This window comes from Patiria miniata, unplaced genomic scaffold (assembly GCF_015706575.1).
Source record: "Patiria miniata isolate m_02_andy unplaced genomic scaffold, ASM1570657v1 HiC_scaffold_5, whole genome shotgun sequence".
Classification (NCBI taxonomy): Eukaryota; Metazoa; Echinodermata; class Asteroidea; order Valvatida; family Asterinidae; genus Patiria; species Patiria miniata.
Genome location: NW_024037072.1, coordinates 7,513,897 through 7,538,260, shown reverse-complemented (window position 1 = coordinate 7,538,260; position 24,364 = coordinate 7,513,897). Strand labels below are relative to the sequence as shown.

The 24,364-nt window shown below is 38.9% G+C and overlaps 2 protein-coding genes across 4 annotated transcripts in view; one reads left to right on the top strand and one right to left on the bottom strand.

Annotated features, from left to right (window-relative positions):
• Window positions 1-1,251: 1,251 nt before the first annotated feature.
• On the bottom strand, window positions 1,252-12,235 carry LOC119740733. 2 transcript variants are annotated; one of them, XM_038216136.1, is made up of 6 exons: window positions 12,098-12,235; window positions 9,842-9,996; window positions 9,166-9,330; window positions 5,199-5,451; window positions 4,128-4,336; window positions 1,252-3,736 (listed from the first exon to the last, which is right to left on the bottom strand). In XM_038216136.1, exons 2-6 carry the CDS (start codon window positions 9,950-9,952, stop codon window positions 3,461-3,463), a joined length of 1,014 nt encoding a protein of 337 aa, XP_038072064.1. In that variant the 5' UTR covers window positions 9,953-9,996; window positions 12,098-12,235; the 3' UTR covers window positions 1,252-3,460. The 2 variants fall into 2 exon arrangements, with proteins under 2 accessions (XP_038072064.1, XP_038072063.1); XM_038216135.1 differs by lacking the exon at window positions 12,098-12,235 and adding an exon at window positions 11,869-11,953.
• LOC119740732 (N-acetylneuraminate 9-O-acetyltransferase-like) overlaps window positions 12,233-24,364 on the top strand; it is a 35,293-nt gene continuing 23,161 nt past the window's right edge. Inside the window, exons 1-2 of one of the 2 annotated variants that reach the window (XM_038216133.1) lie at window positions 12,233-12,457; window positions 22,909-23,005. In XM_038216133.1, coding sequence (XP_038072061.1) covers window positions 12,262-12,457; window positions 22,909-23,005 — 293 coding nt within the window. In that variant the 5' untranslated portion in view covers window positions 12,233-12,261. Of the gene's footprint in view, window positions 12,458-21,405; window positions 22,242-22,908; window positions 23,006-24,364 lie in introns of those variants that run through there. The other variant, XM_038216134.1, reaches the window with a different exon arrangement.

Genomic DNA, 24,364 nt, shown 5'->3' with positions numbered 1-24,364 from the left:
GGTGTGTTTGTGTTTTATACTTCACATGAATTGACATTTGGATTGGTTAGTTCACAAGAATATTTCTGTATTCTTTGTGTTGACACATCTTTAAGTGCTTGTTCACAAAGTGTATGATACATGTAAAAAAATCAGGGGTGACAAGAAAGAGAAAACGAAATTAAATGACAATGATATGATATACTACAACTGTTTCATGTCTGTAATTCTTTGGCTTTTCCCGAGATGCTGGCAAAGCCTCATTTTACTTTTGTTTGTTTACTTTTTTTGAGATTGACTTTGCTGTAAAGAGGGAAAAAAATCTTTTTGTTTACTACAAGCTATGACGTTTAATACACTTCACGCTTATTTTCCCTGAATAATTACAAATCTCAACATGATACACAAATTATGTTATGGAGACAAAAAAAAAGAATAAAATAAACAGCCCACTTATAAGTAAACTACAAAGGGTGAACTATTGACAATAATCAAAATTAGAAAAAAAGTGTTGCAAACACATCAAACTTTTCGCAGAAGAGCTGAAAACTTGAAGGTATCCAAAGTACTAGAATAAAGACAGGACTACATGTATACGGGAAAAAAAACGAAACTGAGATATTGCTAATTGGAACAGAAGTAGGGCACATGCGAATCAAAGGGAGATATCCTCTGTTAGGGTTAAATCTCCTCTTTAAAATGACACCCTGGTCATGTCATTACATTCACTGTTGACTGAGCAGTGATTTTATGAAAGGGTCAATTTAATTAAGAGAAGTGTGCCACTTTTCAATTGTGGTTTTTGTTGTGTCATTTGTCACAGAGTGAAAGGCTATTGGTTGCCAATCAAGGCAGGTGGGGGAAAAAAGCGATTGCACCATGAAAAGTGGCGCAATTCTCTAAATAGACCCTTTCATAAAATAGCTCACTGCTCAGTCAACCGTTTATGTAATGACATGACCAGGGTGTCATTTTAAAGAGGAGATTCGACCCTAACAGAGGATATCTCCCTTTGATTCACATGTGCCCTACTTCTGTTCCAATTAACAATAATATCTCGTTAAGGTTTTTTTTTATCCACCCTGTATAACAGGAGGGGTTGTAGGACATTGACCAAATAATTTTACCCAGGTTTATGAAAATATTGCCTCAAAATTGTTTACTTTATACAATACACCTTATTCACAAGGAAGCCATTTTTGATCATGTTCCCTGAATCCCTTCCATAAGCTGTAAACTGTTGAATTTTGAATGGATGGTGCCAGCCTATTGTATGATTAGAGTGCGTTCCAAGCCTCACTTTAATTTTTTTTTTTTTTAAATGTGGTTCAAAACGGTATGTTTACTCACAAATTTTAAACTATTCATCAGAGCAGACTGGTAATATTAATTTGTAATGAACTTTACCTCGCTCTCAATTTAATAATAATAATAATAATACCGGAGTCTTATTGCGCACATATATACCAACAATTAGGTACTCCAGGCGCTGGAAATTAATTATTAACGACAGGTAACTGAAGTCTAATATGGCCAAGTTGTGAATAAAGTATATACAGTAGTGTATTTCACACCATTTCAATGAAGCATGTGTTAAATTATTTAGAATTTAAATTGATTATGTATTAACAATTAGGACTAGTAGTTACAAAACTCATCAAAAGTATATACATTCTAACTTAGTAGTTTCTTAAAATGAAAAAGAAAAAACCTGAGTAAATATGTACTAATTATGACCCCATCATGAGAATACCTATGAAAATATGAATGAATTACACATTATTGAATGATACAATCAGGATTAAGGATTTCAAAGTCCTTGTAATATATAAAATATAAACGAGGAATTATTTCTTTAAACTATGTCAACTAGTACGTGGGATAAAGCACTGAATAAAAACATGAATTTGAATAAATGCTGAACACATTTTGAAAAAGGTCAAAAAGAAATGCCCAGTTTTTCCTCAAAAGGGGAAAAGGACAAAGCAAGCCTAGTAGAGCTGGCCCCAGAGTGCATACATTCTATTCAGTCGATTCAAAATGGCTACTCACTGGATGTTTTGACGTATCTGGTCTACTCAAGGGCTGGATTTTGCCTATTCATTAGTGTTACGGGGTAACCCTATAAGATAGAACTGCCCAGCTGACAAGCGACAGTCAGTCAGTCAGTCAGTGAGATAGGTACATAGAGGACAATAGGCCGGCTCTCTGGGACCAGCACAAACCAATACAGTAAAGCTGAAAGCTTCGTAATGGAAAAACCTTTTGATTTACCAAAACTGAATCAGAATACCATTTACAATTATAGCTGAAATCTAAACTGCCAATCACAAACTGACAAATTTTCTACCCGCGTTACAAAACTAACTTACAGTTGCCTGAACGGGTGTTCTTAGTGGCACTGAAGACTCGGTAGAAAAATCTTTGAAAAAACTATAGACGAGTACATTGCAAGTAATTACACAGTTCATAGAAAAAAAGGTCATTGGTGGGTGGATAAATGCTCTACAAATTGCAGCTGCTCTTCATATTTTTTTCAAGCGGATCATATACAGTAAAACGCCACTATAACGAACACCCCTTTCGGCTCCTGAAATATCAAATTCTATCATAATGTACAATCACTATAACAAACAACCACTATAATGAATACTTTTCATGGACCCCATCATGTTTGTTATAGTGGCATTCTACTGTAATCCTAGCAATTCCAGAGACCGATACAATCTTCCAAATTTCTTACGTGTAAAGTCCCCGGATGGATTTAATTTCGAAAGAGCGCCCTCCATTGACAATGAAAACCGAGGATCACCTGACCTCAAGTTAGGCTGTATCTAAAAACATGGGTCTTTGAGAAGCGGCTTCAGTGGCTTCCATAGGTTTATGTGCAATTCTAGCCGTAGCCAAATTATTCAATCATAGCACTGTATTGCTCCCTCAAAAATAACCAGGTCGTAGAAATAAAGACGCTTGCTATATCTTCAAATCTGTGAGCGCTCTTTTCCCCTCCCTGTTGTTTACATTGGCATAAATGTCAGAATCAGCTGTCCAGATTGTAAATGTTCATTTAGGGAAATGCTTGGGATCAGTGAAGAGTCAGGCAACCTCAGAAAGTACATTAGCTTTGTACATGCACCATCGGGATGCCAGACACATCCATGAGCCTGAAAAATGAAGTTGCTGACAGATGCCGAAGTGATAAATGGATAAAGATACGATAATCCTTTAAAAAAAACAATCTTGTTTCTGGTTTAAGCTAAGTTGTTTTCCACCCCTACTTTAATTTGGTGGGAGACAGGTTTTTTTTATTGAAGGCCTCCCCCTCTTGGTCACAAATGCCCAAATATAGTGAAGCATACTTTCAACGATACGTTGTAAAACCAGAACCAATTCATTTTTTTTTGCTGTGGCCACTGTTCCACTGTTTGACCAACTAAACCAGAAACAAGATTTTGGTATACTGTGGCCACTATGGCCTGTTCTATGTCTGTCCCCTATAGACCGGTCCCGTCACCAGGGTATTGAAGTTGACCGTCAAGAATGCGTTCTCCTGGTCCCGCAGCGTTCGGATGTAATTCAGCGAGGCTTTCTGGTCTTGATCCGTGATGCTGAGGTCCGTGTAGATCTTGGCCAGGCCGCGGTTGAAGGAACCCTCCACGATCGCCCGGGCCCCGGCATTCGCCTGGGAGAGGATCAGCGCTGCTTGGGCTGTGGCATTCTGGGAAATCTCCTCGGCCGAGTTTTCAATTTTTTTCACCTGTTTAAAAATGAAAACAAAATGCTTCATTTTGAAGTAGTTCATAATGTGGTGCTCATAAACTGCTTTATACCCAAAAAGCGCTTTAAAATTAATAACCTTGATCATCAAGCCAGGAGACTACTTTTTTTTTGTCTGCAGTAGCTGCAATCTTGTTTCTACCTTCAACAGATCTCCAATTTTGTAATCCTGGATGGGGAGAGGCGATTGTAGTAAAGTGTCCTGCCCAAGAACACAAGCATCTTGCGCCCCATCAGGGTCACATGGTAAATGTACCATCGCGCCTTTAGTTGTACCCCTTAACCATTACACCGCATATCACAGTCAAGCAAACTCTATGGCTAAACTCGTCACGGATTGCACTTGTTTTGTTTCAAGGAATTCAACTCACAATTTCTTCGGTGAGTTTCCTCGCGAGCTGGGCATCCTGGATGTACTTTTCGCGGAACCCATCTTCCAGCTGAGTCAGAGTCTGCAGGTTGCGGCTGATGACGTCATTGGGGATGTCTACATAACCCAACTGGAAATAGCGGACGTCCGCAAAGAACCCCTTGTCTTCCTTGGTGCAGTCCTCCACGGGCTTGCACCTGTCTTCACAGCCTGTCGAAACAAAAGGAAGTGCGTTACTTTCAACAATAACTAGTTTTAGAGGTGACTTTGGGGAGATTGCAAGGTTTCCTTCAAACAAATGCTATGGCTTTGAGTATATTCAGAATAGCATCGTTCCTCATAGCATCTATCGTCTTGAAATTTTTGGAACACATTGCCCAAATTATCGAAGCACTTGTATGTGGTGAACTGCTCCATGAAATCCGGCACTGACCGAACAACGCCTGTGTAAAGTGAGGCTATCTACAGTAAGTTACTGTGTACACCTGTGTTATCCCCATTCTATGACGTAAATACCCGAGGTGCCAACAAATATCAAGTTACCCATTCGTTGTAACCGCCTTGCCTGTTACTCCCTGAACCAAGCACTGTATTTTTTTCCATAGACTCATCAGGGAAGTAATACAATGTAATACAATTTAAATACAATGTAATACAATGTAATACAATGTAGTACAGGTGCTAAAAACCCTACTGCTGCCTGAACAGTCATAGAAAAAAATTCAATCGCTTTCTATGGGCTCCATGCCAGAACAAGAGAGGGCACTTTTTGTATAGGACACACCACATGTGTATATTGGTTCACGCATATCTGGTGCCAAGTATGAACGACAAAATATATTCTAAATATACACAACGCCATAGCATCTTTGCGTGAGCGGCAGGCGTTGTCAGCAATGCGTTTGAATGTCTCTCCCAGTGCTCTGTTCTAAATCTCCCTTTCTTACCGTTGAGGGGGTACTTGTGCAAACAGACTAGTCACGGACATAGAGGCCTTTGTTCAATCTGTCAGCCGGAGAAGGAGTATTAATTCCTTAAAAAAATATGAAGCATTGAAATATTGAGCACCCACCTTCAGCCGAGTTCTTACAACCCGGCTTGCAGCAGATTCCTCCCAGCCGTTTCCTGACGGCATCAAACAGAGTGTTCTCAATCTCGGCCCGTTTGTCGCCAAAGTCGCGCGTGCTGAAGTCCACAGTGGCGCCCTTCAGCTCATCGATGGCGTTGGTGCGCAGGATGTCCTTGTACTGGATGTCGTAAGTGTCGTGAAGATCCTTCAAGTCTTCCTGACGCAAGAAGTACTGGAATGTGCAGTCAAGCCGGACCTGTGGAAGAAATTGATAACGGCGTATCGGTTATGAACGGATCCCACAACAGTTACATTACACAAAAAAAGGACAAATCTTGATATGGGATACAGCTGAATAAATTATAGTACATCAGTAATTGTTCACTTACTGACAATTTTTTTGACATATAACATTTCTCAATTTCTCTTATCACTTTAAAGCATTGCCAGAAAATCTTGATCAGTTACGTTACAGTTGTCCGCCAATCTTCCGTACAAGGTAAAACACGCAAGATATCAATCTAATCTCACAAAAAAAAAATCTTTTGGCATAGATTATGAACCTTTCTCTCTGTCCTAAAAACAAAAAACTCACAATAACAAAAGTTGCATTTTGCATGTAAAAACAAGGTACAGTGGAACGTCGCTATAACAAACATCGTGGGATCCACAGAAATTATTCGTAATAGCGATCGTTCGGTGTAGCGATTTTCACACATTTTTGGCGCCCTCTTTTGATCATTGATATTGTGTAGTTGCATTTACAAACCACGCGCGGAGTCGCCAAACTTGTCCATTAATATTTTCAATTCCGTAGCAGAACTTCACCAAGTACGCCCTGGTTGTTACTGAAAGACGACTTCGAACACGTGCGACTTTTGAATTATGTAATTACACAGTTTTTAATAATAGCTATTTCTCGCTCTTCTGTTGACATTTCCAACAACACAAAAATTGGGAGCCAAGACTGGTGTTCGGTATAGCCGAATGTTCGGTATAGCAGTGTTCGGTATAGCAACGTTCCACTGTACCAAAATGACTACCTAAAATCCATAAGATATATACTTAGGCAGTGTATATTTTGCCGGAGACGGCAAACCTTTAGTAAACGTTAGTTTGCCGGATATGCACTGAACATGCGCAGTTACTGTTTTTTTGTACTTAAACATTTTCCGGTGACAAGTTTTAGTCTGGCTCCATGCCAAAATTATCGTTGTTACCTCGTATTCACAAGATGGGATTCAGACCATTTTATAATTTTGGACTTTATTTCCCTTTTAAAAAAAATCCTCCAGAGCCACAAATCTGAAAAAGAAAATGTAATGCAAAAAATGTTTGAGACATGTTAAAATAATAAAAGAAGAATATTCTTATTTATTTGGGGATGAGAAAAAAAAACTTAAAAATGTGGTGCGGTCGGAATCGAACGCGAGTCATCCTGCTTACTAGAGCCTTTGCTTAACCATTACACCAAACGTGCTATACAACTTTTGGTGGGAATTTAATACATCTTATAATTCAGCCCTATTTTAAAGAGTACAGCGCCCTCTGTTGCTATGGATTGCCGCCGGCAAACCTTTAGTAATCGTTAGTTTGCCGTCATTACCTCCGGCAAAATATCCACTACCATATACTTAACCATACTCCATCTCACTGCCACACAATTCAAAGGAAAGGTCTGTATGTCCCATTTAAGTTGATACTGAATGTGAGGTTGTAATGCTTGTACCGGTAGTTTTGAAGATTTTACAAATGTTTCACTTTTCAGCCATGTCCACTTTCTCATGGAATTGCCCATATGCAATACAAAGAATATATGCCAAGCTCTTCATTTCGACATGGACTCCTTGTAGAAGTACCCCCTCGCTTGGTAATAAAGAGAGAGTTAGGTGGGACTCTAAAAGGCACTGCACCGATACGCCTGGTGCTCCCGCAAAGAATACATGGGTTTGTGCACATGTAGGGGGTACCATTCATCACACATTCTTTGTGCAATACATTTGTGATGAGCGGAAAAAGCAAAGCGCAGGAAATGATTGGCAGAGGGTTACTGAGGACCCCAGAAAAAGGCACCCCTTAAAATACCCCTTCCTCTGGTATCTAAAGTTTTCAGTAGATCAGTCCAACAGTCATTCGCACCTCTCATGACACGGGTGATGCGAACATCATAGATCTCGTCTCCGAACAATTACAAAGTCCAGAAGGTGCCAGTGTTTCAAGCGGTAGTGTCTCTAAGGCAAAAAAAAAAAGCCTCCGGATTCTGGTATGGAGCTTGCCCCAAAAGTGGTGCGGCGACGCGGCTTTTTTTTTTTTTTGGCTTCAAATGTTGGCTGATGACTGCAAATGGTGCCCGACTAAACTTAGTGCAAATATATGGGAGTCCAGAGAGGCCACATAAAGCTTATTCTCGATCATAACCCCATCTAAAAACACGTTAAAATTGTGCAGCAGCAGGATTCCAGTCAAACCAGTGAGTTTGGCGGTTTTGCGACATCATCTTGTATTGAAAAAAAAACCTTTTTCATTTTGCCGACGCACATGGCTACGGCGACGCGCGCGCATACCAGAAACCGGAGACTTTTTTTTTTTACCTAAGTTGTCTTATACTTATTGCTCTGTCTGAAACTGGTGTTGGCGATGACTAGGTTATGCTTAGCACACTTGCTAAGCAAGAAAAGACCTCTGGAGTTAGCCTTTGATTATCAAACATCAGCTGAGATGGTCAGGTCACTGTGTGTGCATGTCACATGAGCACCTTCCCAAGAAAGTACTCTTCTCCCAACTGAGCCAAGGACACCGGACTCGCGGAGGGCAAAGAAAATGCTATAAAGACACCCTAAAGACATCGCTTAAGAAGTGCAACATCAACACTGCATCCTGGGAGGACCAGGCAGGAGACAGAGCCTCATGGAGGCAACTGGTGCACAGATCGAGAGGCACCGACAGCTTTGAGACCAATCGTCTAGCTCAGACAGCCGCTAAGCGACAGTTGAGAAAGGAGAGGGAACAAGAAAGACAGCTTCATGGTCCAACCAAATTGTATATTATGCAAAAGAAAACACTTAGGATAATGAATAACTCCAGATATACAGACCTCTATTGTGGAACCACCTCAAACCAATGCCTATCTTTAGATCAATGAAGAACTTCAAAAACTACATGAAAACGTTGCTACTGACAAATTATACTGATAATTAAGTATCCCAATAAATTGTATATTCATGCCGTCTCACAGATTGTTGAAAAATATAGTATTGTTTTATAATTCCTTGGCCACTTTTTGCTTCTTTGCCCCTTCCTCCCTTACTTGTTTTGTAATTAATTAATTGATTTATTTCTTGTAATGTATGGACGTAAGAAAGTACAGTGTAGGCCTATGTATATTCATACGAATGTGAATATTTTTGCTGTTAATTTTATTTCTTTTCAATTTTTATTAGTATAAGTGTATTTACCTGATAGAATTTAGCCTATTGTATGTACACATTAATTTATTAGCTTAATTTGTAATTATGGGTTCCAGGTCTTGTACAAGCATATGCTTTTTACCTGGATCCCTCGTATCATTGTTTGTCATTCTTTATATAGTTTCCTGTTTATTATGTTGTTTGTGCTATGATATGAAAAAAATAAACCATAACCATAACCAAACCATAACCCTCCCTCCGACTACAACTTGTGACATTTGCCTGAGAAAGTGTGGCTGACGGATCGGACTTTTGAGTCATCGACCGTGTCACCTTAGGCATCTTTTGCTGTAAAGAATGTCTCCCTGGACCTGGAGGGATTGCCTATAATAATAAAGTTTTACAGGTAAAAACAACTTTAAGGCAAAATCTCAGGAATTCAAGGTTTCAACAAGGATTCTATAGGGGCAAGATTTCAAAATCTTCCACATCTAACACCTGGGTTTTTGTAGGATTCTCATGGATTCAATTTTGAGTCCATCCAGCTTCCAATCAAACCTTACCTCTAATCTATCACTGGTGAAAACTGCAACAGAGGTCAAATCAACAAAGTGGGCGTCGGCTGGAAAGATCTTGAACTCGTAGTCAATGCCGATGAAATAGTTGCCAGTTGTAAAGACTTCGTCGGTATTCACGGTGCCGGTTGATTTCCGTCTGGTAAAACCAAACTGCAAGAACACAAAAAATGACAGGGATTTTAAAAGACATGTACAAGGACACGCATGACATTTTATATTCCTGAAACTTTCTCAAGTTTTATTCAATGCACTGCAAACAGAAAAACCTGCTCCTTAACAAAATACTGTTTGAGATCAAATTTTAAATATTTGCTTAACATTGATTTTGTAGAATAGCAATTTGTGCGGTACATAAACAGCCAATAGGTACAAATAAAAACAATATTAAAAAGATAGGAAAGATTTATATACGAAGTTCACTCAACACCCTGTGTACAAACCCTATGAGATTGGACTGAAAAATTCTAAGTGTTTTCTAAGAAAATGCTTGTATTTTCTCACTGCTCAAATTGACTTTGATGACATGAAATTGCTATCTGGGGGCTTGTTAGTCAATACAGAGGAAAATTAGTGAACTTCGTATATGGAAATCTTTCCAAAAGATAATATGTTAAAAATAAAGAAAAAGGAGAAAACTAATTTACTACATATGATATTTTACCTGATAATATTCAACCCCATGGAAAGACGAAGGCACAAGAATAAGAATGAGTACGACTACAATGATCGCTACGACAGCGATACATTTGATGGCATTCTCATTATTGCCCATGCTTCAGCAGCAGACGAGACCACAACTTTATCAAAGTTCAGCTCCTGAAAAAAAACACACATAAATTCCAAATATGAATGGCTACACTACGTACAATGAAAAGCTAATTTTTTTTATAAATTTATTTAATAAATATGTTTATTTCTTTTGCGAATTTTATTTGAGGGGAGGAGGGGGGAATGGGGCTAATCCTCCAACACCATTTGGTTTGCTACAATTTCTTCTAAATTTTTATTGTTCTGTGTTGTGACCGCCTTGAGCTGCATAGCCATAGTCATGTCTAATGTTGGCGATCGTGTAGTGTAGGGCCCCTGTTTAGTTTCAATCAAATTAGAGTGAAGCCTGTGAAGGGTGTTTTTTATTACTCAAAAATGACTTTTTCAACCTAAAGCAGGCTTCTCTCAATATTATGACACCATTTTTGTAATTTTTGAAAAGTTTCTTGGGTAGAAATTACAATTTTCCGACGCGGTTTACAGTTGGTGCCGTGCGATTCGGCGCACCTTGGGCGTTTACGGTACATCATGTACATCGGGCGATGATCGGTCAATCGCCATCTTTATTTTCGTATTACGTTTTGTCGTTGTCATCGTCATTTTACCCCCAAATGTCGTCAAAAATTCAAAACCCTGCCCTTTATCTATGACATACCTGCATGTTCTTCATGTCGCCAACTAGTTTGGTATAGCTCTACTGAGTGGAGCGTTGAATTACGGGTACCCCTCCATACAAACGCTCCACCGATTTGCCATACTTTGGTAGCACTTACACGGTCGTCATGACGGTATGCATTTTGTGCATGCCCTCGCGAGGACAAGGCCCAAAAAAACTGATAAAGAAAATACAAATGAGGAAGACAGTAACCCTGGATAGATCCACACATTCATGACATTCCATAAGACCCCTCAAAATGTTTCAAACAACCGGTAATTTTGAAAAAAAGAACAAAATAGTCTGAACTTACTGCTCACAATTAAATGTGTCTGCCGAGTTGCACAGTCTATTTCACTGACATGACTGATGCATAATTCATTGCGCGCGTGTGTGACGTCACTATTGAAGAAAAACAAGTCGCGCTTAATCAGTGACTGTTTCATGTACTGATATGTGCCCCGCACCAAAAACCCACAGTCAGACGGCGCGGGGCACATATGACTACATGAAACAGCTATTGAGTAAGCGCAACTTGTTTTTCTTCAATAGTGACGTCACACACGCGCGCAATGAATTATGCATCAGTCATGTCAGTGAAATAGACTGTGCAACTCGGCAGACAGCGGTAAGTTCAGACTATTTTGTTCTTTTTTCAAAATTACCGGTTGTTTGAAACAATTTGAGGGGTCTTATGGAATGTCATGAATGTGTGGATCTATCCAGGGTTACTGTCTTCCTCATTTGTATTTTCTTTATCAGTTTTTTTGGGCCTTGTCCTCGCGAGGGCATGCACAAAATGCATACCGTCATGACGACCGTGTAAGTGCTACCAAAGTATGGCAAATCGGTGGAGCGTTTGTATGGAGGGGTACCCGTAATTCAACGCTCCACTCAGTAGAGCTAGGTGAGTACGATCTTTACACCGTCATGGTGGTGTAAACCGCAATGTTTATGGGAAAACAGAAGCAGAGTGGACATGTCAAGCAAAGTAAAAAGGAGCATAAATCATAGTCACATTCTCACAAAAATATCCCACAATGCAATGCCAGCAACAACATGTATTGTGAATGTGGGACACTCCCCACAATTTGTAAGTTGGACTTGTAGGACAAGTGTGAAGGTTTGTATGATCGTAACCTCCCTCAGAGAAGAGAATTGCTCTCGAAGTACAATGCATTAAAACATAAGAACAATTTAAAAATATATCATAATTACTCCTTAACCAAAATCACACAGAAATCATCCTAAATGAACGCACTTACACAGGTGTAAAACTGTTATGGTCGACCGATCATATGCATACCGCCACACTTGTCGAGTCGCAAGAGGGCGCTGTTCTGTTTGTTGACTAACATAAAATTAGCAAAATCGATGAACGTTCTTGACTGCTGTGAGCTGTGATAATGGTGCGTAATTTTAATCGAACAAAATGGGACGCACGGAGCTGTGCATTTATTGTACAAAACTGATTATCTGTTCCAACGTACTTACATGATAACTGAGAACTGATGGAGTGGTCGAGAGGGATTTTATATTGGCATATTTTTGGGCTTTACTAGTTTTAATTTTTGTTAAATTTTCGCAGCTGTCAACTCGTGATTACTCGACTTGTGCCCAGACGTCATATCTGTTGTCAATTTGAAACTGCACATTCCATGGACGGACAGGAGCCTGATGTCAAAGACACCAGACTGAAAATCGAGATGGCTACTGCTTCGCCTGGGAGGACGGCATCCAAACAAGGAGCAAAAGAAATGCCCGATAAAGTGGACGAAAATAACGCCAAAATTGTGGCATTTAGTCTTCTTTTTCTTGTGCTTGCTAGCCATGGAATTTCCTATCTCATTTTTGGTAAGTTTTACTCCGTTTTGGGAAAGATTTCCATATAAGAAGTTCACTAATTTTCCTCTGTATTGACTAACAACATGAACAAGCCCCCAGATTAGCTGGAGTTACCCAGCCCTGAGTTTTATCATTGGGTTGTCTATTAGGGCTGGAGCGAATTTTTCTCGTAACTTGTAGTATAGGCAAAATTTTTTGGAAAATGTTCAATTTTGTCCCCGTTACACACTAATTGCAACTGTAACTCACCCCAAACTTGCCTGGAATAACCATTACACAGGTCCTTGAAGTAAAAAACGATCCACGATGAAGATTCAGCCTACAATTGCAGTGAAAACAGGAGGAATAACCGCTAACTTGACAACCTTGCTGGATTGGCCAGGACCGCAATTGGTTTGTGCACAAAAAAAATTGTGTACAATGAATGGCGGTCGATTATCAGGCACAGAGCGCTGTCAACTACTCGTTTTTGCCGGCTGCGCTGGCTGTTGGCGGTGGGTGGGTGGGTGGGTGGGTGGGTGGGTGGGTGGGTGTGTTCCTGCATGGCATTACGCCTGAGGACAGACAACAAAAGGAGCACAAAGGGGCCATTGATCCTCGAAGGAAGGTGCCTATTGTCCTCGAACGCAGGTTTGTGTGCTTAGTCTATGGGAGAGTGTTATATTACAGGGACAAAGGAAAACACAAAGCCAATCCTCGGAAGCATAGCAAAAAACGACTGGGTGTGTGTGGGTGTGTGTGTCCGGACAAATCTTGTCAGCGCGATAACTTGAGAAATACTTAACATATGAACTTCAAATTTGGTTTGTGGATTGTCCTTGGTAATCCTAAGAAGCCTTTTGCATATTTGGGGCCGAAAGGTCAAGGGTCAAGGTCACAGTGGCTGAAACAATAGAAATTTTGTCAGCACGATAACTTGAGAAATACTTTACATATGAACTTCAAATTTGGTTTGTGGATTGTCCTTGGCAATTCTAAGAAGCCTTTTGCATTTGGGGCCAAAAGGTCAAGGGTCAAGGTCACAGTGGCTGAAACAATAGAAATTTTGTCAGCGAGATAACTTGAGATATACTTTACATATGAACTTCAAATTTGGTTTGTGGATTGTCCTTGGCAATCCTAAGGAGCCTATCGCATTGGGGGTCGAAAGGTCAGGGGTCAAGGTCACAGTGGCTAAAACAATAGAAATCTTGTATTTATTCTGAGATCATAGGGATTAGGGATTAATTCATATAAAACCTACAGAAGACACTAATGCTGTCATGAACGTTCCATTTGACCAAGGTACATGTAAGTTGATGTTAGAGTGGTGTTATGTCATGGGAACAGTCACGGTTGCGGGGCATTTGTGTTTGTAAACACACCTGACTTGTTTTTTTGTTTTTTTAAAAATGGCCGCCCGACACATTTTTCAAGACTACGCGGCCGGGCTATTTTTCAAGATGGTTACCAGCTTTTTTCAAAATGGCCGCCACTTGGACTCATTGACTATTTCCACAGCTTTATACACGGTATAAACGTCTAAAAATACGATTTCTTTCGTCAGAGATCGTTAAAATTTATCAATTTTTGTCTTTTAAAAAAAAAAAAAAAAAAAAAAAAGGAGGCGGCCTCTAAAAAGGAAGCGGGCGGGGACGCTAAACATGTTTTTTTTTTTACTTCGCCTTATTCCTCCTGTTTTCACTACAATTGTAGGCTGAATCTTCATCGTGGATCGTTTTTTACTTCAAGGACCTGTGTAATGGTTATTCCAGGCAAGTTTGGGGTGAGTTGCAGTTGCAATTAGTGTGTAACGGGGACAAAATTGAACATTTTCCAAAAAATTTTGCCTATACTACAAGTTAGGAGAAAAATTCGCTCCAGCCCTAATAGACAACCCAATGATAAAACTCAGGGCTGGGTAACTCCAGCTACCCCCAGATAGCAATTTATTTTCATGTCATCAAAGTCAATTTGAGCAGTGAGAAAATACAAGCATTTTCTTAGAAAACACTTAGAATTTTTCAGTCCAATCTCATAGGGTTTGTACACAGGGTGTTGAGTGAACTTTGAATTTAGAAATCTTTCCGCAGCTGCTATCGTTGAATAATATTAGGTCTGCTATTGAATAATATTAGGTCAGGGAACTAGATGGTTCTGTTACGATAACACTTGAAAATCACATTACGGCTGCTGTAACAATAGCCACTGCATTGTTGTTTAGCACACCTAATTTTTTGTGGTTCCAACATTACATCTGAAGCCTCAGGCAAAATAATAATAAGCACTTTCACGGTAATATGCGCTATCCTAGTGATTGGACAAATTTACACGCTTTGCTGTGTACGCATCGTCCATCGAAAACTTTTGCACTTCCAAGTCATTCATTCAAAAATGTGCCTGTGACTAGCAATGTGTGTTCTTTTTGCCCCGTGAACAAGATGGCCCATATTACCATGAAACTGCTTATTAATATTATATTGACCAAACTGTTTTAAATTTTGAACAGTTTTTGGGAGGGAGAAAATGCAACTTTATTTAATTAATACCTGATTTGGAAAGATTCCCATATCTGGCCATCACTAACTTGGGCGATTGTGTAGTGTAGGGCCGAGTTCCTATAAGCGAACAAAATCCACTTTAAATTTATTAGACCTACGAAACTAGTTGGCAGCATTCTCAATAAACAGGTATGTCATAGATAGAGTGCAGGGTTTTTATTTTGAGGGAGATCTGGGGGTAAAATGACGATGACAGCGCGGCGACAACACGTAACCCAAAAATAAAGATGGCGGTCACTGCGCAATGTACCGTGAACACGCATGGCGCACTGAATCACAAAGCACAAACTGCGCAGGAAAACTGTCACTATGTTTATTTTCACTGCAAATGTGCATTTAGGTACTTCACTTTACTTTAGTTTCATCCCATGGAAGTACAAAAATATACAAAGAATGGTTGTAATACAGTTCCAGTAGGTTATGACGACAAAGATTATTTACAAGTAACTACCGTAGTATTAATACCAAGAGATGCAGGGGAGCCACAAAAAGCACAGCTTGTCAAAAACGGGTCTCCTGAACAAAAACAAGCTACTATAAACAGGTACATAATAACGACTTTGTAGAAACGTAGACATACCAATGTAAATGACAAAGACGATGAACATGAATTAATCTACAGGTATTAAAGTCAATTTAATGTAAAGGTACAGGGCTCATAGTAGACAATGATGATATTAAAGAAAATGGCATCAGAGAAAATGACAAAGCTTAAAGGAATAGGCCCTACCGGTACTTGATGCAAAAAGAAATAAACTAAATGACAAAGACAATGAACATGACAATTAACTTGATATAAAAGAAAATGGCATCAGAGAAAATGACAAAGTTTAAAACAATAGGCCCTACCGGTACTTGATGAAAAAAGAAATAAACTAAATGACAAAGACGATGAACATGACAATTAACTTGATATAAAAGAAAATGGCATCAGAGAAAATGACAAAGCTTAAAGCAATGGGCCCTACCGGTACTTGATGCAATAAGAAATAAACTAAATGACAAAGACAATGAACATGACAATTACATTAAAGGTGAGTATTGAAGAAATTTGAATTAATATGAAGGTACAGGGCTCATAATAGACAATGATGCTATGCAAGAAAAAATGAATTAAATCAAAAGATGGATTTTTTTACCAACAAGGGATAATGGGACTTAAGTTCACAAACTTGAATATTTGTTGAAGATCAATTATTAGATCTTAATTTTGAATGTAGAAATGGATGGCAATTTCTAAATAGAGTTGGCAAGGGAACTCCAGAGTTGAGGGCTTTCAAATTTAACACACTTTAGGGCCTTCCAATTTAACATTTGTGTCGCCATCATCATTTTTACCCCATATTTTCCATCAAAATTCAAAGCCCTACCCTCATTCCACAAAATTAATCCTGCAGATATTCAACATGTTTTCATTGTTATCTACATGTACAAATACAATATCGTGTAGGGGAGTCAAAAAAGTTAAAAGTGGATTTTCATTCTGTTATAGCACTCACTGCACATATTGCTGGTTGAACCAAAAAATAATCTGGATCGATTCACTGTCAAATATCCGCTTCCTTAACCCTCCTTCTATCTGAACAGTCACAGACAGTCAAAAAATCCATCCTCTTCCCCTGCCATGCCTTTTACACAGGCTAGTCAGTCACCAACAGTCGGATTATATTTCAAGCGAGCACTTTGCAAGAACGAATATCGGGGTCACAATTTTGTCCCCCAAAAATCGGGCTGTTAAATGCTTGGTGTGAATCCAGCCGCACGGTATTGCATAATGTGGACGTATGAGAAATAACATTTTGTGCATTGGTGCTGTGTGTATTCGATATTCACACACAGAACGTGTACGATACATTGAATAGATATGACTTAAAAAACGTATGTCAAAAAATGTCTGTCGCGTCCGATGTAAACAACAGGGGTTTTTCATCTTTTTTCGGGAATGGTAAGGCATTAAGTTAGTTTCCTTTCAACCAGACCTTTGAAATATAGTAAAGTAAACAATCCAAAATGTGCAATTTTGGGGGATTTCAGGCCTTATTGCTCTTTTAACTGATAAATTCCAATGCTTGTAGTTTAGGAGGACCGAAAGTTTTAATAGCGCAACCTGTCTCAAAGGGGATATATAATTTACTCAGGAACAACATCTGTGCAAAGAGTCATGTACTTGGTGGTTGATTTGTTTGACGGAAGGTTTAATGACTTCCCTTCCTTCCTCTTTTCCCTTTAATTTACACAACAAACATGTATGTGGCTACCTGTATAAAGCTACCATATTTATAAGAGGCATGATGTATTCATCTGTATCTATCTATCTGTCTGTCTGTTGGGTGGGGTTCTGGTCTGGTAGGCTGTCTATGTGGCGGTCTTCTTTACTTTTGGGATGATTATGCTGTTGTTTTGTTTTTTCAATCTGCAGGTGAACGATTTCTTAGAACTTTACACGTAAACCAACCGATACACAGTATTTCTTTTATAGAGGAGAATTGTTTTGACTTGGTAATCTGTGAATTTTATATAATATGGCAAAAAGCTAAAGTCACCTCGCATATTGTGATGCAAATTAAGGGAGATCAATCATTTTTTTTTATTGCACATGGGATTGATGCTGGCTGTCATCTTGTTTTACTGTAGTTCGTCTCCTTGTGTACTTCCTGAAAACAATCCTTGAAGAAACATGTGTTTGGATCATTACATCAAAAGATGACAGCTTTACCGGGTACATGTACATGTACATGTACATGAATTAATTTGGACAATTTCGTTTAAAGATGTGTGAAGAAGAAGATAAATTGCATAAATGAATCAACCTCAATCGGATCAAACTACATGTACTTGTGATAGGAATTTAGGAGGTTACGACAAATGCGGGGTGAAAAGTTGAAATTACATAAAGGCCCCAGTTGAATGCATGTACATGTATATTGGAATGTACATGTGTACATTTATGTAAATTGCTAAAAAAAAAATCAGAGAAAACATTTTTGCAGATGTATTGGTCACGCTTTTCAAAACTACTTTTTATTACCAGATTAATATTTACACCCGTTCATAATTTACATGTATGTGACAATAAGTTGTTTATAAACAGAAGTTTAAAGTCCTTTATTTCAAGCCACTCCTTGTTTTGTTGCTGTGTGCTTGCAGTTACATACATGCATCATGCATGTATGCATGCATACATGAATGTCGTTAAATAGACTATCTATGTGAACTTGGGACCCTGTAGATACGGTATTTTGTATGAATCATTCACACCATTAGCTTCATGTTTTGTACACATTTTGTGTGAATTGCAAGTGGACGTTTAACCATTACACACGGATTAGGTTATTTGTTGCCTGGAGCATTGTGCTGTGGTAGTTTCGAAACATGGCAAAACATTTCACATCTTGTAATTACATGTAGCTGTACCAATGTTTGGGATTCTTTGGTTGTATATTTTACCGTACACACATACTTGCGGGCCGCAGATGTTGTACCGTACCTTTTGTAAATTCACTGTATTATTCAGTTGTGGAGCTGTTGATGCCGTGCTGTACCGGTATGTACCGGTACATGTACATGTAGGCCTACAATGTTGTTCGCCAGTTGACGCACCCTATTTGGTTTGTACGCGTGTGGATTGGTTCAAGGAACAAAGTAAGGTCGGCTGTTAAAGATTCATTCCCTTTGCTATTTTTGGGTTTTATCCCGAAAAAAAAGATTCCTTTTCGAAATTGCTATTTTTCTAGCAGTATAAAATTTATTCACTTTTGAATGAGACATTGACCGAAAAAAAGAAACAAACTAAATGACAAAGTTGACAAACTGTTTAGTTGTTGAATTATTACTTTACAATTTTGAATTATTGGCTGCCAGAAAATAGTCCCGTTCCTTCGGGATAGGTTGGTTCAGTATCGGTATGTAGGAACCACTCTGCTGGCAACGATGTGCCCAAAACATATACTTTTCTTTCTCATAGGGTTGCAGACATCCAAAAAAGGAAAAAAGGATTTTTTTTTCTGGTTCAAGGAATCTCGTCCTAGTCCAAATAATAGTTCATAGGTTTCAAAATTGAAAGGTTTGCAATCAAGTATTGGACCCGGCCTGTGATTTGCGATCGTTACAATCACTGCAAATTTAAGGGGCTTGGTAATAAAAGCATGCCACGAAGGACACTGATCTTTTATACACATGCTCAGAAAATTTTACAGATGAGAGCAAAATTGGATGCAGATTGGATGAGATTTTGGCCTCCCAAAAGTCTGATGTTTTGATTTTGGGTATCCTACTGATACTAACGAACAGTGACATGCCGATGATTTGATGAATGCAATGTCTTTAAAATACACCTGTCTACTTGGATGACATTCTGTGCACGTCAATTAGGCTCATGCATATGAAGGTAATTGCTAGCCAGGAATCTGTCATCAATGTTACATGGAGGTGCCGTACTGCCTGAGTACAATATTAATGCCTTAAGGCTTAAAGCAATGTCTTGAAGCAACCATGTCGTGGATAAAATGGCAACCATGTCGTGGATAAAATGGCAACACCAGCTACATTGTACCATGGGCCCTTGCATTGTTCATTTTCAATCTAGTATTTGAGTATTTTAACTTGGACTTGATCGAATATTCAAATATTTGAAATGCGCTAATCGTTATTCGAGTTTAACCTAAACGAACATAAAGTGGCCTCCAGCCTGGATTTGCATGTGCCTATATGCTTGATAAAAATGGACAAAACAGTTTTAAAATAATGTAAAGAAAAGTTTGCGAAATGGATGATATTTGACCAATTTTAATTAAGAAATTTGCTTTCGACAAAGGTATGGCATTTGACAAATACATAGGCCCACGGTCATAAAACCATGCAACTGATGTGATTAAAATAACACCAAGGACGTTATTTTCATCATTTCCTGGAGATCATTCTCATTTTTCGAATATATTTCAAGTGAAAAAGTACTAATCAAATTAAAGTTGATGATCGAATATTGGAAATAATCGTCACATTCTCAATACTAAAACAGAAATTGAAGTTGTTTCTCTTTGTCTAACCTTGAACCCAAAATTCCATATACATGTATTTGACCAACCACCTTTGTCATTTCAGCTTGTTTGTTTACTGACCGGACACATTTGATAATGCATTTTAGGGAAGGCATTATGAGAGTGGTTTCTAGCCTCGATAATGCACTGTGAATGCATTGACGTACAGTATGCATGATTGCTCTGGGCCAGGGCCACACTAATTCAGTGTGACCCTTGCAAGGGTCTCACTGGAAAATATTATACTGATAATTGCGTGTCTACTTTTGTATTTGTTTTGATTTATATATTTGTCCAACATCCACATTAGGTTTTGCCCTTCACCAATATATGTTTTTAATTAACACTGTATACTCAGTGTTGACCTAAGGCTTGTGAAAAGAAAAGTCACAAGCCTACATAAATGGGAGGGGCTCGTTGAATTCAACCTACATGTACACATACATGTACATGTATGTAATGTTGGATATACGTACTTGGTGGTGCAAAAAGAAGGAAACCCACTTTTGACAGGAATTTTAACCTACATGTACTTAAGCTCTTCAACCATTCATAGGGAATTTTTTTTTTACAAATCGCAAGAAAAGTGTTAATATGCTAATTTGAATACGGGGTACAAGTCTCCCAACTCACTCTTGTCCATGCGTAAGTGAAGTGTAGTGTTGTTTGTCTTCAAATCAAGCTCCGGAGCTCAGTCAAGCGGATTGAATAAAACCGTCTGTGGACAAACAGGCTTGCACATGAAATTTTTAAACTACCATATCTCAGAGACAAAATATGCTTTTGCAATCATTTTTTCATCTCTAATGTTTAAAGATCAATATTTAAGTACCATTAAATTGAATTTTTGAAATACATGTATGCTCAACAAGTAGGCGGAAATTGCTGTCAAAAGTGGGTTTCCTTCTTTTTGCACCACCCTGTACATGTACATCTCTCCCCCCAAAAATGTCCATCACAAAAACACATGCACACTCACAAAATTCCATCCTAAAATTATTTATTTATGTTTATTTAAGCAAATAATTTACTTCCTTTTTTTCTTAACCCTTTTGGATGCATGGTTGCATTTGTCAGAGTGATTCTCGTTTTTTTTTCATAGTGAATAATAGAGAAGGTCATGTATGTAATACATGCATGTGACACCGAGTTCTTATATTAATAATTGAAATGATTGCGCTTCACTCATGAACGTCAGGTGATCTTTTGTCAGTAATACCTCTTGAACCGGTCCTGCCACACTATATTGTGTACAAACCAGTTCTTCGCTACATGTACATTGTACAAATGTACATAGGTTGGCACATGTACACGTACCTTGCATGGGCCTTCACCTGCACAGTTACAGGGGGGGGGGGGTAAGTTCAGGGCATTGTGTGATCTTCAATTGTGCACCAACTCATGGTTGACTACCCAAACCGAAAGCCTAGAAACTATTGCCAGTTTGTAGTGGGCAAAGAGTGTAGATATTTTCAGCTGAGTAGACCATGTTACACTGAAGTGCAAATTAGTATGTTATAGCAGTCAAATTTGTTGTCATATTTATCAAGAAAAGGCAATACTCAAAATTGTGTACAGCGTACGTCATTTGAAGTGTGTGTGAACATTATGGGAATAAACGTAAAGAAGATGCTTTGGTGGTTGTTCTGACTATCGACAACCTAAATGCGTGACGTCAGCCACGTCATTGGTGACATGGTCCATAAAAAAATCAATATTTGGAATCTGTACTCTGTATTTCTGTGGACGAGGCGTTCTGGATACGAATGAATTATTTCCAGTTTAGTAGTTCCACTGGTTGTGAGCCGTTGGTGTGAATGGAGATTGTTTGCCTTCATCAAGGTTAGGAGTCAGCGTGTTGTTGCTGCCTCTCTGTCGGTGCAAAGCTAATCGAGAACTCCACCCACTTTATCGATTTCAAATCAACAGCATTTTTGAGTCAGTCTACAAGAGCCGTATCGGTTGTGCATCGTGTTGTCTGACTTGCATTGGTTGCCAAGGATTGCTGGGGAAATTGGAGGAAATATTCTGCATGTTATTTAAGTACAGTTGTGTATTTCATGGAGGAAATGGCAGGCGGCGCGGTGGTTGTCAGTTCATGTCAAACCATTTCTGAAAGACTCTCAACTGTGCTAGTTGAAAGGAATGGAAAGATAGTAGCAGTGGTGCTCCTGGCCTTGGTGCTATCCAGTCATGGAATTGCTCGGTATTACTACGGTAAGTTGTCAGTGATGAAATGTAGCGCTTGCACGTTTAGGGTCTAGTGTACAAATACATGTACAATATGTGGAAGTAATTCACATGCAGGATTGTGTGATTTATTTTTTCACCAGACCCGTAAATCTACATCTCAACAATTTGATATGAGATGCACACTGCCTATGCATGAACAATAGAGGGCGCTTTTCAACCACTTTTGAAAGCCCAGAGGATGGGACACACTGCATGCGCTGGTTCTCTTGGATGTAGCGCGAAGTACACAAGAGTAATTGTATTCTGAATGTGCACGAAGCCATTGGGCTCTTCATGTGAGCGTCAAACGTCATCAGCAAAGCATGCGAATCTCTCTCAGTGGTCTCGTTCGATTCTCCCTTTTCTTACCATTGAGGGGGTACTTGTGTACAGTACTAGTGTGCCGAATAATTTTAAAAAATACATAAGAAGGTGTTTTAACATGTAATTTTTTTTTCTGACCCATATCTATCTTCTGTACCTGCATCATCTCAAATGGTCCCTGCTGTCATGACTTTCTTGAATTCGCAGAGGTTTTGTGAGAAGTGAACAGGGATTTTGAATCAAATCGAACACAGTCTCGAGATGGAATGGAGTGGTCCACTTATTTCAAAAGAAGTCATCTAGATTTCTCTTTTTTTTTGTCTTATAGGGAGAGACACTTGTCAAGATCTTCTGTATGGAGGCAGATATCTGGGGCCTAATGTGTGGCAGCCAGCCGGCTGTATGATGCATCAATACAGCATGGCGTGAGTACATTTTTCAGTTTAAAGGTAGAGTCCATCATTTGTAATTTGTGCATTTTGTTCGTTTGAAGCAACAAAAGAGTTCAAAATCTAATGAAGGATACTGAGCAACTAACCTGATGAAGTTTCAGCTAAGCTTCAGCTGTACATTCCGAGAAAAACAGCATTCTAAGATCTCAATTTCAAATCAAAAGTTGCTGAATCATGTTTTGAATTGTTTTGAATTGCAACTATACGCGACGTCGCGCACTGATCCGACGAATTATAACAACCACGCGCGCGTGTGCGTCGTTCGAATACTTGTGCGCGCTGCGCTGAATAACAAAACGAACTACTAATTTAAATTTTCCTACGGTGCTTCTTAAGAATCACCGTTGGAAATGCCTTCTTTCGTTGATTACTTCAAAATGACAGCTTCCCAGAAAGAATAATTTCACAGGGAGTTTAGTCTCCTTACTATCTTTCAACCAAGTTAGTTTTTCAACAATAATTACGCCAGTTACTTTTCGGATGGCTGCAAATGATGGACTCTACCTTTAAAGATTCATTCTACATTTTTATTTGGAGTTATTATTATTAAGGCAATGTTTACAATCATCTCCATACATGTTCCTCCTAGTGCATCTGATATGTTTATTGTCTTGCTTCGGTGCCTACATTACATCTACTGCCTGCCTCTGTCTTGCCTCCCCAATTATCTACCCTCCCACCCCCTCTCCCCCACCCCTTTCCTGCCTTCCCATGGTATGTAACAAACAGTGTCCCTGCTTTTAATTTTCTGCATTACTGTTAACTGTATATTGTTTTTTGCTTGATCACATTATTTCATGCACGTTGAAAGGGAAAATACAACATTTGCAAACATCAAAAAACAAAACTACCAAATTACTATGAAATACCTTACTGGACTGTTTATGAATGAGAGTCTAAATCATCCTTTAAAATCATGGCATCTGGTGTGCTGACATTTTCAAGAAAAGTGGTATTTCTGTATCAGTCTCCAATGCTGGTCGGCTGACCAGTGTTTGGAAAAAACTGGCTTTTTTTTCTTCAAATACTGCCCCACATTTACCATACCGGTATTTAGTTTGTTTGCAATCAGTTTCACACCTTTGAACGGGTACAAGCCAGCTACACTGGTTTCACGACCTTACAATTCTCTGATGTCTATAAATTGCATTGTTTCATCTTAAGTGGGGTCAGGGAACCAGACTACAAGAACATATGTTTTTTTTGGTTTATCCAGCATCTACGAACACAAAACTTTAAACCAGTCAGTGTAACAATATTTACTATAATACACTACTCCCAAATCCATCCATTTCTAAAATTTACAGCTAAAGAAAATGTATATTCCCTTTA